This window comes from Sus scrofa, chromosome 6 (genome assembly GCF_054392235.1).
Source record: "Sus scrofa isolate SSC_HxYL_T2T_F1_AM1 chromosome 6, Sscrofa_HxYL_maternal_Yorkshire_Landrace_v2.0, whole genome shotgun sequence".
NCBI classification, from domain to species: Eukaryota; Metazoa; Chordata; class Mammalia; order Artiodactyla; family Suidae; genus Sus; species Sus scrofa.
In genome coordinates this window covers 162,592,644-162,610,120 of record NC_139388.1, presented here as the reverse complement: position 1 = coordinate 162,610,120, position 17,477 = coordinate 162,592,644, and the positions used below count along the sequence as shown (strand labels likewise).

The 17,477-nt window shown below is 52.5% G+C and overlaps 1 protein-coding gene and 1 long non-coding RNA gene across 33 annotated transcripts in view; both read right to left on the bottom strand.

The window, feature by feature from the left end:
* Positions 1-429: 429 nt before the first annotated feature.
* Positions 430-2,938, bottom strand: LOC146402956 (uncharacterized). Its single transcript, XR_014808262.1, has 3 exons — positions 2,823-2,938; positions 1,663-1,727; positions 430-562 (listed from the first exon to the last, which is right to left on the bottom strand). It is a non-coding gene; the product is annotated as an uncharacterized LOC146402956 (long non-coding RNA).
* A 247-nt stretch (positions 2,939-3,185) lies between these two features.
* CYB5RL (cytochrome b5 reductase like) overlaps positions 3,186-17,477 on the bottom strand; it is a 28,918-nt gene continuing 14,626 nt past the window's right edge. For 21 of the 32 annotated variants that reach the window (XM_084965038.1, XM_021096600.2, XM_084965040.1 and 18 more), the window contains 3 exons: positions 15,396-15,500; positions 10,691-10,894; positions 7,210-8,916 (listed from right to left, as the gene is read on the bottom strand). In XM_084965038.1, coding sequence (XP_084821164.1) covers positions 8,713-8,916; positions 10,691-10,894; positions 15,396-15,482 — 495 coding nt within the window. In that variant the 5' untranslated portion in view covers positions 15,483-15,500 and the 3' untranslated portion in view covers positions 7,210-8,712. Of the gene's footprint in view, positions 3,410-3,606; positions 3,634-7,209; positions 8,985-10,690; positions 10,895-12,089; positions 12,335-15,395; positions 15,501-17,477 lie in introns of those variants that run through there. The other 11 variants (XM_084965024.1, XM_084965033.1, XM_021096602.2 and 8 more) reach the window with 4 other exon arrangements.

The window sequence follows — 17,477 nt, the reverse complement described above, 5'->3', positions numbered from 1 at the left end:
ACAGTGTAAATTCTGGCCAAGAATATTTTAAATGTTCGCCATTCACTGATCCACAGACCTGGCTTAAATATCATTATGAGCCAGGCCTTGCTCTAGGAGTTGGCCTCAGGGCTCTGTGTCCAACAGGAAACAGGATCTTTCTATTTCCTCCAAGAGCCTTATTGGGTTCCGTCCTGCCCAAGGCTCACTTCCTATGCTCCTGCTCTGTGCAGAGCCTGCGCCAGGCCCGGGGCATCTGAGGTAAACACAGAGGAGTCTGGGCTCCCGTTTGACAGACAAGGTCTGAATCCTGGCTCTCACTGCTCGGCTGTGGGGCCCCTCTGAGGCCCAGCCTCCTGGACCATGAGAGCAGCGTGGTGCCCGCCGTTTGCAGTGAAGATTCGATGAGATGATGCGGGGGAAGGTCCAGCCGGTCCTGGCTCGGTGCCCAGGAGTGAGGATGACTTTTATTGACCTCTGAGGAACTCGGACAGCCATCTGGGACCACGTGTTGCCTCCTGCCCATCCTTTGGTCTCCAGGTCCCCAGGGAGCCCTTTGCTGCCAGCTCGAGAGGGAGGCCCCCTGGAAGGTGTTTAGCAAAGAGCATCAGGAATGGTCAGGCCTTGGGGCTTGGCTTACCTGTGGTGCCTGATTGGCAGGAATGGAAATGTGCCATGTCAACGTGAGAGGGAGGGGCTGCGAGTAGAGGAGGGTGGGCCAGAGCCTCAGGCTATCAGAGCCGGGAGGTGGGGGGGGCACTTCAGAGAGCCAGTCCAATCCCCTTCCCCCCATTTTCTGGCTGTGGAAACTGAGGCCTAAAAGGCAGGAAGATAGGACAGGGCCCCTCACTCACTGACTGTCCGCAGGGTACTAGGCAGAGTGCCAGGCTCTTTCACATTTGTTATAACACCATTGTCCCCGCCCCGCCCCCGATCCTGGGAGACTGCACAGCTCCAAGGACCCAGCAGAAAGGCTGCATGCAGCTGGGTGTTCAGAAATGTGAGCTGAATAGTGCGTGAAGGAGTTGCTTGGTCCTCAGGACAATCTGGTGAGGCAGGAGGTATTGCACCATTGAGGAAACTGAGGCTCAGAACGGAGGGCTTATTCCCGTCGTGGGCAGCGGAAACGAATCCGACTAGGAACCATGAGGTTGAGGGTTCGATCCCTGGCCTCGCTCAGTGGGTTAAGGATCCGGCGTTGCCGTGAGCTGTGATGTGGGTCACAGACGCAGCTCGGATCTGGCGTTGCTGTGGCTGTGGTGTAGGCTGGCAGCTGTAGCTCCAATTCAATCGCTAGCCTGGGAACCTCCATATGCTGCTGGTGTGGCCCTAAAAAGACAAAAGACCCCCCCAAAAAGCAAGGAGGGATTGACAGCAGCATCAAAGGCAGCTGTAAAATCATCTCTGGACACCAGGGACTGTCCAGAGCACATGCGGTGGGGGTGGGGGCAGGTACAGGTCGCAGGCAAGCCATAGGCAGCCCTTCAAGCAAAGGCTGAAAATATGAGAGAGAGAGACAGAGATTGAGAGATTGAGCAAAAATGCATCTGTATCTGGAACAACACAGAGGTAAGGGAGGCTATTGCTTTGTTTTGTTGAGTTAACACGGGTGACACTTGGGCAGGCTTCAGGCCTGGTTGGATAGAGCCAGTAAGACATACTGGAGGTTTTCTGGTCACTCACCTGGAGGTTCCCTGCAGGTGGTCACTGAGTCGGGCACAAAGGTCCACCTCTTAGTAGAGACCCTGCTGCGCTTAGTGGAAGCACAGAAAGGAAATTAATACCCACAGCGGGCCCAGCCCAGGGCTAAGCAGTTACCCAAGTCCTTAGCTCCTCAAAGCAGCCCTGGGAGGAAGGGAAGTCCCAGCTTCATTTTACAGAAGAGTCTTAGACTAACCCGAGGTTGTGTGGCTCCCACCAGTTCATCCAACAGATGCTGCTTCAACACTCACTGGCCAGACGTTGCGCTGGGTGGGGCGGGGTGGACACACTACGGAACCTGCCCTCATGCAACACCGCTTTTTCCACCAGCTGCTTTACCTCGTGAGCATCCGTTTCTTTGCTATCAAACAGAAAGCCACTGCTCTCGAGATTGTGAGAACTGGAGTCCCCATTGTGGCTCAGCAGGTTAAGAACGAGACGAGTATCCATGAGGATGTGGGTTCAATCCCTGGCTTTGCCCGTTGGGTTAAGGATCCGGCGTTGCCATGAGTTGTGGTGTAGGTCGCAGTTGCGTCTCGAATCTGGTGTTGCTGTGGCTCTGACGTAGGCTGGCAGCTGCAGCCCCAGTTCGACCTCTGACCTGGAAACTTCCATATGCTGCAGGTGCAGCTCTAAAAAAACAAAACAATAAAAGGTTGTGAGAATTAACTGAGATAATTTAGTGGATACCGTTGATGTGTCCTGTCACCCCCGCCTAACACAGGGCTTCCTGCGTCTCCCTGCCTGAGGGCTTCTCCCTGAGGGCCTCTCAATGTCAGGCCGAGCCCACACCTGGGAAGCCCCAGTGCTAGGAGTTGGTGTCCCAGGAATAAGCCTCAGCCCCAGAGGGACAGTGGGTGTTGACGGGTAAACACCCCAGCTCCCTTACCCTGGGTGGGAGCATTCTGGGTGCCTTCTGCAGTGGACAGTGGGACCCCAGCCAATGAGCTCCAGCTGCACCAGGGCAACCTGCCCATGGACACGGGCTGTGTTGGCCTTCCTCCCCACTTCCTCACCGTGCTTCCCTGAACGCCCTCCCATGTGAGCTTCTTGCACCCAAATGCATGCTCAGAGTTGCTTTGGAACAAACCCCAGATGACTAAAACCTGGTGCTCAGGAGACATTCAGCAGGTGTCGCTCACCTCCATGCTCCTCCCGACGTTCCCGGAATCAGCATCTCTGAGAACACAGTTGCAGCTGCGGCCAAAGCACCACCGGCCCATCAGTATCATCCAGGAGCAGGTGTGGGTCAGAGGCTGGAGGGATGCTGAGAGCGGGAGGGGATCCCAGGCCATGGGCCTCCGGACACCTATTACAGGCTGAGCCCCTTGGAGGCACAGCACCACAGAGTCGTCCCAGGTTCCGAGTTCCATTGTCCACGCCATTCGTCTGGTTCAGGGGTCTGTGTTCAACTTCTTAGGCTTCAAGCTCCCATTCTGTGTTCCTTGTTGCAAACACTCCCCTCCATCACCCCTCTCTTCTCCTCCCCCCACGTCCCCTTGTGGGCAGCCAGGCCGGAGCTGAAGTTCCCCTGGGTCCGGGCGCAGGAGCTGATGCAGGCTCACCTGCCCTCCAAGCCGGCCGGTGTGGCCTGCCATCTGGCCCCACCGTGCTGAATGCCGATTTGGGAGCTGGTCAAGGTGGCACACGCTACAGGCCAGTGTGCTCTGTCAGCATTGGGAGCAAGGGGCAGGACGGCGTGGTGGTCTCTAGCGGTTGCTTGTGGGACCTGCACACAGACAGCTTTGCCACCTCCCGCTACATGAACCCCATGGTCTTCTGCGTGGCATTGGTGCACGCCATCTATTTGGAATGAGCCCTGTGGGACGAAGGGGCTGGGAGCCACGTGGGGCCCTGGGCTAGACCCTGGCAGGGAAAACTCAGCCCCTGGCCCATCAGTCAGTGACCTGGGAAAGCAGCACTCACCAGGCAAGGCCAGCCGTTTCCAGTACTCTAAAAAGAAAAGAAATTAAAAGAAAATGACTGGAGCATTGGAGGATAATATGAGAAAAAGAATGTATATCTGTATCTGTATCAATATATGACGGGGTCACTTTGCTGTACAGCAGAAATTGACAGAATATTGTAAATCACCTATAATTCGAAAAAAAGAAAGAAAAAAAGAAAACGAGTGCAGTGCATCCACATTTGCCCTCCTCGGGCCACCCAGACCACACAAGCGGCTGAGCTCCTTTGCCTCTGGCTGGAATCATGTCAGCCACGTGCGGCTCCCGGCAGATCAGAAGCTCTGAGGGGTAGCTATCTATGTCTTTGATTAATAAGGAATGGGAGATAAATGAATAATGATTTAATACATGCAATTTGGGATCAAAATCTTCCAAAGCATGGGGAAAATAATAAAAAGACGAGTTCTTGAGAGTGAAAAGTTGGAGATCAAGTGCTGTCATTCAGAGGCCAGCATGAGCCAGGCACTGCTGGGGAGAGCCTCCTGGGAGAGGAGAGACAGGGCACTGGTTCCCACCCCCACTCCGGGCCAGGCGCTGTGCGTGGGCATCACACACGCTTCCCTCCTCCTCACCCAGCCCTGGAGATGGCGGTACCATCTCCATTTTACAGATGAGTACACTGAGGCCCAGAGAGGCCAAGTTACCTGCCCTGGATACTTACAGAATCGGTAAGAGATGTGAACCCATGTCTGCAACATTTACAAAGGAAAAGAAAAGAAAACCAAAAAAAAAAGGGGGGGGGGAAGAGTCCCAAACTGTGGTGTCTGGAAAGTCTGTCTGGTTTGAGTTTATGAGGAAGAGAAGAGGCACAAGCAGCAGGAGCAGCGTGTCAGCTGTGGGTGCCAGGTGTTGTTTACACTATTAACTGCTATAGCTAGACCAGGGCACACAGTAGGTGCTCACAACGGTTTCAAAGGAAAGACTGAAAGGCTTGAAGGCATAAAAGGGCACAACCTGAGATGGGAGAGAAGGAATGAAAGGGTTTTTGTTTTTTTTTTGGTCTTTTGTCTTTTTAGGGCCGCACCTGCAGCATATGGAGGTTCCCAGGCTAGGAATCAGAGCTGCAGCTGCCAGCCTACACCACAGCCACATCAACGTGGGATCTGAGCACAGCTACACCACTGCTGCAACCTACACCACAGCTCACAGCAATGCCAGATCCTTAACCCACTGAGTGAGGCCAGGGATCGAGCCTGCATCTTCTTGGATACTAGTCACGTTCATTAACCACTGAGCTATGACGGGAACTCCAGAATGAAAGTTTTTAAGTCTTGAGTTCCTGAAGTACCAAGCGTATTTGATCTTATTTTTTTTTTTTTTTTTTTTTTTGTCTTTTTGTCTTTTTGTTGTTGTTGTTGTTGCTGTTGCTATTTCTTGGGCCGCTCCCGCAGCATATGGAGGTTCCCAGGCTAGGGGTCCAATCGGAGCTGTAGCCACCGGCCTACGCCAGAGCCACAGCAACGCGGGATCCGAGCCGCGTCTGCAACCTACACCACAGCTCACGGCAATGCCGGATCGTCAACCCACTGAGCAAGGGCAGGGACCGAACCCGCAACCTCATAGTTCCTAGTCGGATTCGTTAACCACTGCGCCACGACGGGAACTCCTGATCTTATTTTTAAAAATCTTTAATTATGGAACTATTTCAAACACAGAAACAGGTAGAACATGAATAAAGGAGACAACAGTGAACCTATCACCCAGACTGAGTGTTCATATTATTATTATCATTATTATTTTTGTCTTTTGTCCTTTTAGGGCCTCACCTGTGGCATATGGAGGTTCCCAGGCTAGGGGTCTAATTGGAGCTGTGACCGCCGGCCTACACCAGAGCCACAGCAACGTAGGATCCAAGCCGTGTCTGGGACCCACACCACAGCTCACGGCAATGCCGGATCCTTAATCTACTGAGCGAGGCCAGGGATCGAACTCGCAACCTCATGGTTCCTAGTCAGATTTGTTAACCACTGTCCCACCATGGGAACTCCTGGGTGTTCATATTTTGCTATATTCATTTCAAATATTTTTTACAATAAAGTGGTACAGATAAAAGCCCCCAGCCCACCCCATCCCTTTCCTGAGGAGGGGAATGTGGCAGTCGTGCAGGCAAAACACGATAAGGGGAACCAAAGCAGCCTCTGCTTTTGCTGCCAACACCCTGATAGCACACCTCCCCCGACACAGGGGGGTGGGTGGGGGCATCTCAAGGAGAGCTGGGAGGAATGGGCCAGCTGACCGGAACCTCGCCCCAATTCACGCATTCCAACTCATCCCCCTCCCGGGCTCTCTTATCATCTTATGAGACACAGGACCCAGCCCCAAGCTCTCAAGTGTCTGGATGATATGTGCCCTTTGGCGTCTTGGCACCAAGGGTGTGTCTGGGCCCTCACCAGTGTCCATGACAAGAGACCCTGCCAGCATCCAGACTGCACAGATCCCACCTGGATTGAGGGGGAAGTGGGGGGGGGCGCGACGCATTCTAGAACAAGTGGGGCTGTTGGTTATCACTGAGGGGCCTTGGCTGATAGTTAAACATCCATATCTAAAATAGGCCAAAGAGAGACACACGAGAACTGCCCCACGAGAACAGCTCCAGGCCCCTAACTATGAGCAACAGTGTCGCTTTGAGGCCTCCACCCTCAGTGCAGTGGTCTGTCCTGGCCTCCCATAGGCCAAGCTAAAGCCCTGGCCATCCGTTCTCCTAACACTCCGTACTTCCCCTTTCAGCCCACTCATCCCCCCACCCACCCCCTTTTTTTCTTCTTTTTTAGGGCCACATCCATGGCATATGGAAATTTCCAGGCTAGGGATCGAATTGGAGCTGTAGTTGCCAGCCTATACCACAGCCACAGCAACGCTGGATCCTTAACCCACTGAGCAGGGCCAAGGATGGAACCTGCATCCTCATGGATACTAGTCAGGTTTGTTTCGGATGAACCACAGTGGAAACTCCACACTCATCCCTTTTAGAATTACAACTTTAATTTCCGCCTTCCTCGTTGAATTCTAAGCTCCCCAGATGGGGCTTCCCAGGACAGCATCTGCCTTGTTCAGCTGTTTCCTCTGTGCCTAGAACAGAGCCTGGCACCTAACAGGCCCTCTAGGAGTATTTGTGAGTAGACTCAATAGCACCTTTTCACTGAAGGAGGGGAAAGATTGAGGAAGATGCCCAGATTTCTGAGGCCCCGAGAGAGAAAAAGTATCTTGCTCAAGTCACCAGAAAGGCCACAGTTCCTGCTTGGGACCCCTGCCACTCCAGGAACGGCCTTCCCACTCATTACGCTGTGTTGAGTTGATAAGAGCTTTGTAACAGACCAGCATTTCCTGAAGCGTGGTCCATGGACTGCTGGTCTCCCAGTGCTCTCTAGTTAAATAAGCTTGGGAACCTCTGGGTTAACACAATGAAAAAATGTTTCTTCGCCACTGGACTTTGCAGAGCCTTAAATATGCTCATGGGCACATGCTTCTTGACGAAGGTCAAGGGCAGTATTCCCCGCCTCCATCTGACCATGGAATTCTGCCCGTGAGACGTGGTTGGAAACCTTTAGCACCATCCCCCAACGGCGTGTCATGATTATTTATTGACGATGGCACAGTGCAGAGATTTGTTACAACGTTTTAGGCAGTGCGGGAAAACCCTGTTTCACAAATGAAAATGACACCAAGCGCCCAGATATAAAAGGGGTAAAAACAGAACTGCGCTGGTTGAAGGGAGGCCTGGCGATCCCAGCTGGCCATCCCTTCTGGGCCACCATGCGTGGAACCATAGTGTCCTGCAGAGCCCAGTTTAAAAATCACCGAGAACATTCCGAAATCAGGGCTGACACTAGAGATCTGGCATCTAACACTGGCCCTGTCATGAACTGCTTTACCTTGGGCAGGTCATGTGGCCTCCTGGCTACAATGAGTCTGATTGACAGGATGCTTTTTGAAGCCCTGAGCTTTAATCTCTGCTATGATGAGGACTGTGAGTCTCTGACTGCAAAATTCTAACTCTGCAGTTCTATGGTTCTCTGATTCCGTGATCCCATGGCTTAATATTCTGGTCCTGGGACTGCCTGTAGCCAGCCTGAGCTGGTGCCGCACACTGGAGCCCAGGCTGCAAAAAGCAGAATTCTTTAACTGCGGTGTGATGCCCAGGAGTGCCGAGTTCCCTGGGGAGGGCATGCCCTGTGCAGAATGGAGAGGGTGGGGTCTGAAGGGGAGGGGTGGGTGGATCCGAATCTGCAGCAGCTAGGTGGGCAGAGCAGGAAGAAGGACCCAGGTCTCCTGACTCCTGCTCTATCTTTAGATCTCCATAGCAACTGTCACCAGGGTGCTGAAGGCTCGGCTGAGCTGGCTGCCTGCGGGAGGGAGGGGCATCTGCTTTCAGGGCCTCTTTTGCTGGGGAAAGGACTCTGGGCTGGGCTGGAGCCAGGGGAGGGAGACTGAGCCTCTGCAGCAGGAAAGGCCTGGGGCCGAAACAACATAAAGATAATCTAGGGCCCCACCTTGTTCTGAGACAAGGTCAGGTCACAGAACCCAGGACTTCCATCGGGTCAGGCTCGCGGCGGCGCTGGAGGAACAACATTGGCGAGTTCCTCCTCCAAAGAGCTCGCCCCTGCGGTCCTTCCTTAAACAGGCGGGGAGCAGCTCTTGGGAGCCAGCCCTGAGGCCACAAGAGATGCAGTCTCCAGGGAAAGCAGGCTGTGGCACGGGCCTGACAGGGCAGGGCCCCAGGGGACCTGAGGAACCAGGAAGCTCCCTCCATCCGTTCTCCTGCCAACTTAGCCCACACCTGGCTCGCTCTGGGGTCGGGGAGGTCCTCCCTGACTCCTAGCTGGGTCCTCTCCTCCCCGGGCTCCCACAGGCATGATCTCCCACCTCCCTCCACCCAGCAGGATGCCTGCCCAAGGGGGTCAGTACCCTCGTGGGGTAGATGAGAAAAGGAGGCATGCAGAGGTAAAGACGGGCCCGGGTCACCCGGAGAGTCAGCAGTGGTCTTGCATGCAGGTCTCTGGATTCCAGTCTGTGCCCCTTCCTGCGTCCCAGCGCCAGAAGCTGCGCTTTAGAAGCGAGGCCAGGCCTAGAAGAGGAAGTAGGCGTCCTCGGCCAGGCCCGCGCTCAGCAAGCACCTGGCCACGTCCTGGGTGAACTCAGCTGAGCCACAGACCAAGGCAAACGGCTTTCTCCGACAGGAGCCCACTAGCTCGTCAACCAGGTCCTGGCCCAGGCGGCCAAAGCGGGTCTTGTCCCGGTAACTCCAGGGAAGCTGCTCCGGGGAATTCTCCTGGGATGAGTGATGAGAAACAGTGGGGGTGACTACTGGGGCCCGCACACGTCACAGTCAGCTCCTCTCTGCCAAACAAGGAAATGGAGGCAGATGGGGAGGGCAACCTCCGCCCAGCCCCACCACGAGCCCGCACTTCCTCGCCCCGGGACTCGGACCACCCTCCCAAAGGCCCGTGGGTGGGTGTTATCCTCCACCACAGGGAGGCACAGGGAGGAGGGAGCACCCTCGGGGTACACAATACATTTCTTTGTCTTTTTTCTTTTTCTTTTTCCTTTTTAGGGCCACACCAACCATATAGAGGTTCCCAGGCTAGGGAATCAAATCAAAGCTGCAGCTGGGGAGTTCCCGTCGTGGCGCAGTGGTTAACGAGTCCGACTAGGAACCATGAGGTTGCAGGTTCGGTCCCTGCCCTTGCTCAGTGGGTTAACGATCCGGCATTGCCGTGAGCTGTGGTGTAGGTTGCAGATTCGGCTCGGATCCCGCGTTGCTGTGGCTCTGGCATAGGCCAGCAGCTACAGCTCCGATTCGACCCCTAGCCTGGGAACCTCCAAATGCTGTGGCAGCAGCCCAAGAAATAGCAAAAAAGACCAAAAAAGACCAAAAAAAAAAAAAAAAAAAAAAAAGCTGCAGCTGCCAGTCTACACCACAGCAGTCATGCCAGATCTGAACCACGTCTGTGACCTACACCACAGCTCACAGCAATGCTGGATCCCTAACCCACCGAGCAAGGCCAGGGATTGAACCCACATCCTCATGGATACTAGTTGGATTCGTTACCGCTGAGCCACGACGGGAACTCCACAATGCATTTCTTTTAAGTAAACATTTTATTGAAGTATAACATATATGTGGGAGTTCCCGTTGTGGCTCAGCAGGTTAAGAACCCAACCAGTGGAGTTTCTGTTACAGCGCAGTGGAAACGAATCCGACTAGTATCCATGAGGCTTTGAGTTCGATCCCTGGCCTCGCTCAGTGGGTCAGCCATCTGGCATTGCCATGAGCTGTGGTGTAGGTGGCAGATTTGGCTTGGATCCCGTGTTGCTGTAGCTGTGGTGTAGGCCAGCAGCTGAAACTCCGATTCAACCCCTCCTTGGGAACTTCCATATGCCTCGGGTGCAGCCCTAAAAAGCCAAAAAATTAAAATAAAATAAAGAACCCAACTAGTATCCATGAGGATGCAGGGATCCAGGAGGGAAGAGGGCTCAGGAGGCACAGCTGCTTCCAACTGGAGCAGCTGTAACGGGAGGGTTTGCTCCCACGCAGGGACAAAGTAACACGGTAAAGCATGCAGTGAGCTCGGATCCAGCTTACTTCCCCAGCCATTAATGGGGTGAGCGCCCACTCCGTGCCTGGCACTGTGTGAAGCAGAGAGCGTGGTGATCCAGACACATGGTCCCTGCCTCGAGGAGCTGTCACAACCAGAGGCCGTCTGTGCCTGGCCCACTGAGTCCACAACCCGGTCCCCTGCCCGCACAATGGATGATGCCAGCTGGTTGACGGCAGGCAGCAACGCATGGCGCGTTAGAGCAGGCGCTGTGGAATCAGACAGCCTCGGGCTCAAATCCTGGCCTCCGCCCATTTGGCAGCACAGCAGGGGCTGGCGCCTTCCCTCTGCGCATCAGTTTCCTCATGCGCATAATAAGCATGCCAGGCACATGCTGGGGCTTCTATCAGGGCGCGGGGAGCAGAGAGCCCACAGCAGGTCCTCAGGATGGGGGCGAGGGGACAGCGGAGTCTCAATCAGGGAAGAAGGTCACCCCCCTGGGCTCACCTGGCTGAGGACAAAGAAGGTGCGGACGTTCCAGAAACGGGCCTGCTCCTGGAGGAAGGCTTTCAGGTAGATGCCCTCAAAGGTCTTGAAGCAGCCGACCAGGGTGACAAAGGTCTCATCCTCGGCGTTGTCTGTGATGCTCTGCAGGATGGGCACCATGGGGGCCAGGCCGGTGCCTGCAGCCAGCATGAGGAGCTCACCGTACTGGGGAACAGGACGGTACAGGACAGGGGTGGGTTGAGGGGAGGTCTCACCCCACCCACCCGCTCTGGGGTCTTTTCTTGGGCTTGCTTGCATGGCTTCCTGGGTGTCTCCCCAGCTCCCATCTGAGTGCCCCTCTCCACCTCCCCCGGGAAGCCATCCTTGTTTGAGAAAGGCTGTAGCTCATAAGGTCTATAGGACAGAAATCATGGAATCCGGAGGCTGACAGGGAACATAATTGTCCATAAAGTTTCCTAACACCTGCAGCTGGCTTGGCTTCCTTCTTAAGCATCCCCACAGGACCTGCTTACACACTTTTGCGCACAGGTAGCCCACCACGGCCTAAGGCAGTATGCTCTATTAGAGGCTGACCCCCCCTTGCCAGGGAGGGCTGACCACTTCACGCTGAGCGGAAATCTGCTCCCACTAAAGCTTTGCCCACCACCCCCAGCCCAGCCCTGCCCTCTGCCTCTGCTGCTTCTGCCCCAGGGAAGCCCTGCAGAGATCTGAGGGCCCTGGCTTGGACCCAGCCTGCTCTTCTCTAGCCTAAATGAGATGCTAGGCACAGCGCTGACACAGAGACCCAGGCAATGAAAGTGAGTTCCCAGGAGGCCCTTGTTCTATCAGCTCCCCCTCGCTGAACCCATTTCCTAGCTCTAGGCCTCCAAGGTCAGTGCCTTGAAGGTTAGTGCGTGACCCATGCAGTGAGGTATTCACCTCCTTCATTCTAGAGATTAGGCCTCTGTGAATGCAGCTGTCACTAGCATTAGCGACAGCCACTGCACACCACCCTAGTGCTGTCAGGAGTCATGTAGATCTGGGGCTAAATCCCTAGCCATCTGGGCAAGTTCTGTCACCTCCCTGAGCCTTGGTTTCTTCACTTGTTAAAAATAATAGCACCTCCCTGAGAGTTCCCGATGTGGCGCAGAGGTTAATGAATCTGACTAGGAACCATGAGGTTGCAGGTTCCATCCCTGGCCTCACTCAGTGGGTTAAGGATCCAGTGTTGCCGTGAGCTGTGGGGTAGGTCGCAGACTCCCGCTTGGATCCCGCGTTGCTGTGGCTGTGGCATAGGCCGGCAGCTATAGCTCCGATTAGACCTCTAGCCTGGGAACCTCCATATGCCGCGGGAGCGGCCCTAGAAAAGGCAAAAAGACAAAAAAATATATATATGTATATATAATAATAATAATAATAATAGCACCTCCCTATGGGATTTTCCGCTGTGGTCCAGCAGGTTGAGAACCTGACTGGTGTCCGTGAGGATGCAGGCTTGATCCTTGGCCTTGCTCAGTGGATTAAGTATCCAGTGTTGCTGTGAGCTGTGGTGTAGGTTGCAGATGCGGCCTGGATCTGGTGTTGCTGTGGCTGTGGTGTAGGCTGGCGGCTGCAGCTCTGATTCGGCCCCCAGCCTGGGAACCTCCGTATGTCACAGGTGTGGCCCTAAAAAGAAATGATGATGATGATGGTGATGATAACAGCACCCCCCTAGAGTAGCACCTATCTCAGAACTGCCGTGAGGATTAAAGTAGGACATACATAGTGCCTGGGACAGGGCCTGGGGCCTAGTACAATTGAATTCCTTCCCTTCGCTGTGCCCCTGCTCCTGGTCCCTCATCCTGTCCTATGTTTGCGCCCGCCCAGCCTCCCAGGCAGAGTCTGCCCTCCTCCCCCTCCTCCTGCCATCACTGCTCAGGCTCTGCCCTGGGGAGCCTTCCCCGAGGCAGGGTCAGGAGAGGGGTCCTTCCTGCGTTCCCACAGCCCCCTGTGCATGCCCCCTCGCCCTGGCCACAGCATTGTTGTCATCTATTTGTATGTCTGTCTCCCCTTCGGACTGTGAGCTTCTGAGGACAGGGGACTCATGGGACCCATCTCCGGGCCCCCAGGTCCAGCACAGGCCTGGCCCTGGGTGAATACCCTTGAATGCCTATGGAGGGAACGCAGGACAGATGCTAATGTGCTCCGGCTGCAATGCAGGTGGCTGCAGAGTGGCAAGACTGGGGCTGCATCCCAGCATCCTCACCGTAACAGAGCCAAGCCTTAGCCACAGTTTCAGGGGCCACATGTTACTGTGTGAGATGCCATGTCTTTGCCCTCATGGCCCAGCCCTACACCCTCCCAGACAGGAAGTGGAGGGCTTTCCAACAGGCCCTGTGGATGCAGAGGGGCGGCATACACTGGGCACCAGGAGGCTCCACCCAGAAAAGGGGGTCAAGATCACACTCGTCAGGTGCCCCCCTCCCCCAGGTCAGGAGGAAACAGGGACAATTCCCAGTCCCTGCTCTCAGGCCTGCCCTCAGCTAAAATGCAAGGCTGCACATGGCTAGTGCTAGGAGAACGCTGGAAAAGAGGCACACCTCACATTTCTAAAATGGGGGTAGCGGTACCTAAGAGCTGTTGTGAGGGTTAAATAAGAGCTGGTGTGAAGATTAAATGAGTCGCTACATGGCAAGTGCTAAAACCAAAGCCGGGCACATAGGAGGTGCGTTTGACATTCATTATTCTATATATAAATGTGTGTGTACTGGTTTACACACCCATGTGTGGAAGAGGATTTGGAAGGATACACGTCAAGGCAGTAAGACTAGTGTGTTCAGGTTGATAGCCTGTAGGTTTCATTTTTTTTTTTTTTTTTTTTTTTAAGGCCACACCTCCAGCACATGGAGGGTCCCAGGCTAGGGGTCCATTAGGAGCTGCATCTGTGACCTATACCACAGCCACAGCAACGCCAGATCTGAGCTGCATTTGTGACCTCACAGCAATGCCAGATCCTCAACCCACTGAGCGAAGCCAGGGATCAAACCTGCATCCTCATGGTTCCTAGTCAGATTTGTTTCCTCTGAGCCATGATGGGAAGTTCACTGCAGGTATTTTTTATTTCTTCTTTTGGCCTCTTTATATCTGCTGATTTGGGGGGGGGGTGATAAATAGATATTGAATTTGTAATAAGGAAAATAACAATAAAAGCTATTTTCATTTATTTTTATTTTTTGCTTTTTAGGGCTGCACCCGTGCATATGGAAATTCCCAGGCTAGGGGTTGAATCGGAGCTATACCCACCGGCCTATACCACAGCCACATTAACGCGGGAACCGTGCTGCGTCTGAAACCTACACCAAAGCTCACAGAAACGCCGGATCACTGACCCACGGAGCAAGGCCAGGGATCAAACTCGTGTGCTCATGGATACTAGTCTGATTCGTTTCCTCTGAGCCACAACGGGAACTCCAATCAAAGCTATTCTTAAATTATACAAAAAGAATGGAGAGGAAGAATGATTCAGTCTTTTCCATTTGTTTGTTTTGCTTTGTTTTCCTAATTATAAAGGTAATAGGTATTTGTTGTGGATAATTTGGAAAATATAGTGATGTAAATAAAAATCACCCATAATTCCACATCCTAGAGCTGTTAGTATTTTATTGCTTTAAAAAAAATATTTTTCTGTGCAATTTCACTTAGTTTCCCAACTTGCTATATATTCAGTTTTTGCCTAGTGTTTGTCGCTTGATCTAATAGCATAAGCATATCACCTCACATATAACCATAATTGTAAAATCTAGCATAACAGTCTGTCAATTAGCCGTGACCCAGTGTACTTAACTGTTCTGTTGTTGGATATTCAGTTGTCTCCAACTTCTTGCTATTGGAAGTAATGTTGCAATGAACATGTGCAAGAGGTGGCATTCTGGATCCTTCCCAAAGGGCAGACGTCAGAGTAGAATCAGAATCAAGGATTCGAACCTTCCCCAGGCTCCTGCTACAAACTGCTTTCCAGGAACTCCTGTCCTGGTGCAGCGGAAATGGATCCGACTGGGAACCATGAGGGGGCAGGTTTGATCCCTGGCCTCATTCAGTGGGTTAAGGATCCGGTGTTGCTGTGAGCTTCGGTGTAGGTCACAGACGCAGCTTGGATCTGGTGTTGCTGTGGCTGTGGCGTAGGCTGGCAGCTGTAGCTCCAATTAGACCCCTAGCCTGGGAACCTCCATATGCCGCAGGTGCAGCCCTAAAAAGACAAAAAGACAAAAAATACCAAAAAAAACCAAAACCACAAAAAACTGCTTTCCAGATATGCACCAACTGGTGAGAAATTACTGATTCTTCCTGGGACTGTCAGGGAAGGATTTGAACATGCTGTGAAGATGAGGGGAAGGGCCTCTGGGCTGGGAAGCAGGGGATCCCAAGCAGCAAGCCACAGGGTATATTTAGAAAATGGTCTTTAGAGTCTTTAAATAGCATGTGAAGCCAGAAAGTGATCTGAGGGTCAGATGGAATAAGGGCCCTAAATACCAAGCTCATAGTCTGAATTTCTCCAGCAATGGGCAGGCAGTTTTGTTTCTTGGTGCCTATTCCATCTCCTCCTAAGAGCAGCCCCAAGGATACCCTTGGGATTAGGTTTGGCCTCCAGACGAATGACACAGTGAGAGTCTATGGGCTGAAAGTGAATACCGCAGTCCTGGAAGCTAAGCTGGGAGGGGGTTCCCGAGGACATACGGCGGGTACTGACCTGGTTTGGTTTATAGCAGAAGCTTCCAAAAGGTCCTCGCCAGAAAGCCGCGTCTCCTACTCGCCAGGACTTAACGCACTGGGACATCAGCCCAGTCTGGTAGCACTGGGAGCAAGCAAAGGCAGATCTCACTGGGACGGGCACACGCTGCCACTACAGACGACATCAGCCATGGAAGGGGAGCCCTTGCTGCACGCTCAGGGCATTACACGTGTTTCCTCATTGAATCCTCCCACACATCCACAAAATTGGTTCTGTCATTCCCCGTTTTCAGATGAGACCCAGAAACTTATACGGAAGGTAAATGCTAAGACTGGGATACGAATCCATAGGACCTATGGCCTTAACTACAGAGGTCTCAAGCCAAGTAACTACAGGGCCACGCAGGTAAACTAACTGTGTGCAAACCACGTATGACAGCCACGACATAGAGGCGACCTCGATGTCCATCAACAGAAGACTGGATGAAGAAGACGCGGTACAGTGGATATTAGCCGTAAAAAAAGAACATCATGGTGCCATTTGCAGCAACATGGGTGGACCAGAGATTATCATACTAAGTGAAGTGAAGTCAGACCAAGACAAATATCTCATGCTGTCCCTTACATGTGAAATCTAAAATATGGTACGAATGAACTTATTTACAGAACAGAAAGACTCACAGACGTAGAAAACAAATTTACCGTCACCAAAGGAGAAAGGCGGGAAAGGGGTAACTTTGGAATTTAGGATCAACAAGATACATACCGCTGTATATAAAATCGGTCAACAATAAGGATCTCATGTATAGCCCTGGGGGCTATAGTCAATATCTTTTTGTTCTTTTTCTTTTTTTGGCTGTACCTGCAGCATATGGAAGTTCCAGGGATCGAATCCAAGCTGCATCTGCAGCCTACCCATAGGTGCAGCAACACTGGATCCTTAACTCACTTTGCTGGGCTGGGGATTGAACCACTGCCTCCACAGAGACAAGCCAGATCTCTAACCCACCGTGCCACTGCGGGAACGCCTATTCAATATCTTATATTAGCTCGTAATGGAAAAAAATCCAGAAAAGAATATGTATCTATATCTATATATTGTAACTGAATTACTTTGCTATATACATCTGAAAACACTGTAAATCAACTATATACTTCAATAAAAACTAAAAATAAAAGAACGTATGAGATAATTAATGGCAACTAATACTCAGAGTTCGGGAGACAAGAGTGAGTGGTGGGGACTGTGGTAAACTGGTGAGTGAATACACTTTCTAAAGGAGGAAGCCACGCTGCAAATTCCAGTACACACTCCCTGCAGCCAATGATGCCAAATCTTCTGCCTTTCTAACAGGGGTGGGAAGTTCAGATTTTAAGGGAAAAAAATCTCAGAGTTCCTCTCACGGCTCAGCGGAAACGAATCTGACTAGCATCCCTGAGGACGCAGGTTGGCCTTGCTCAGGGGGTTAAGGATCTGGCATTGCCATGAGCTGTGGTGTAGGTTGCAGAGGCTGCTCAGATATAGCATTGCTGTGGCTGTGGCGTAGGCTCTGATTCAACCCCTATCCTGGGAACCTCCATATGCTGTGGGTGCAGTCCTAAAAAGACAACAACAAAAAAAAAAAAGGGGGGAAAAAATCTCGTTTTTGAAACATCAGCAAATCAATTCAAATTAATTTTAATTTAAAACATTGTGGAGTTCCCGTCATGGCACAGTGGTTAACGAATCTGACTAGGAACCATGAGGTTGCGGGTTCCATCCCTGGCCTCGCTCAGTGGGTTAAGGATCCGGCATTGCCGTGAGCTGTGGTGTAGGTCGCAGACGCGGCTCGGATCCCACGTTGCTGTGGCTGTGGCGTAGGCTGGCGGCTACAGCTCCGATTAGACCCCTAGCCTGGGAATCTCCATACGCCGTGCTAGCAGCCCTAGAAAAGGCAAAAAGACAAAACAAAAACAAAAACTTTGTGCAGACCAAAACCAAATCTATGTATAGGACAGAGTCAGTCTGTAGGCCACTCATTTGCGATCTCTCAATTTCATCCAACCAAGACTCTTTTTGTTCAAGACTCTTGGTTGGATGAAAAAAATGAAGGTTGTGGAA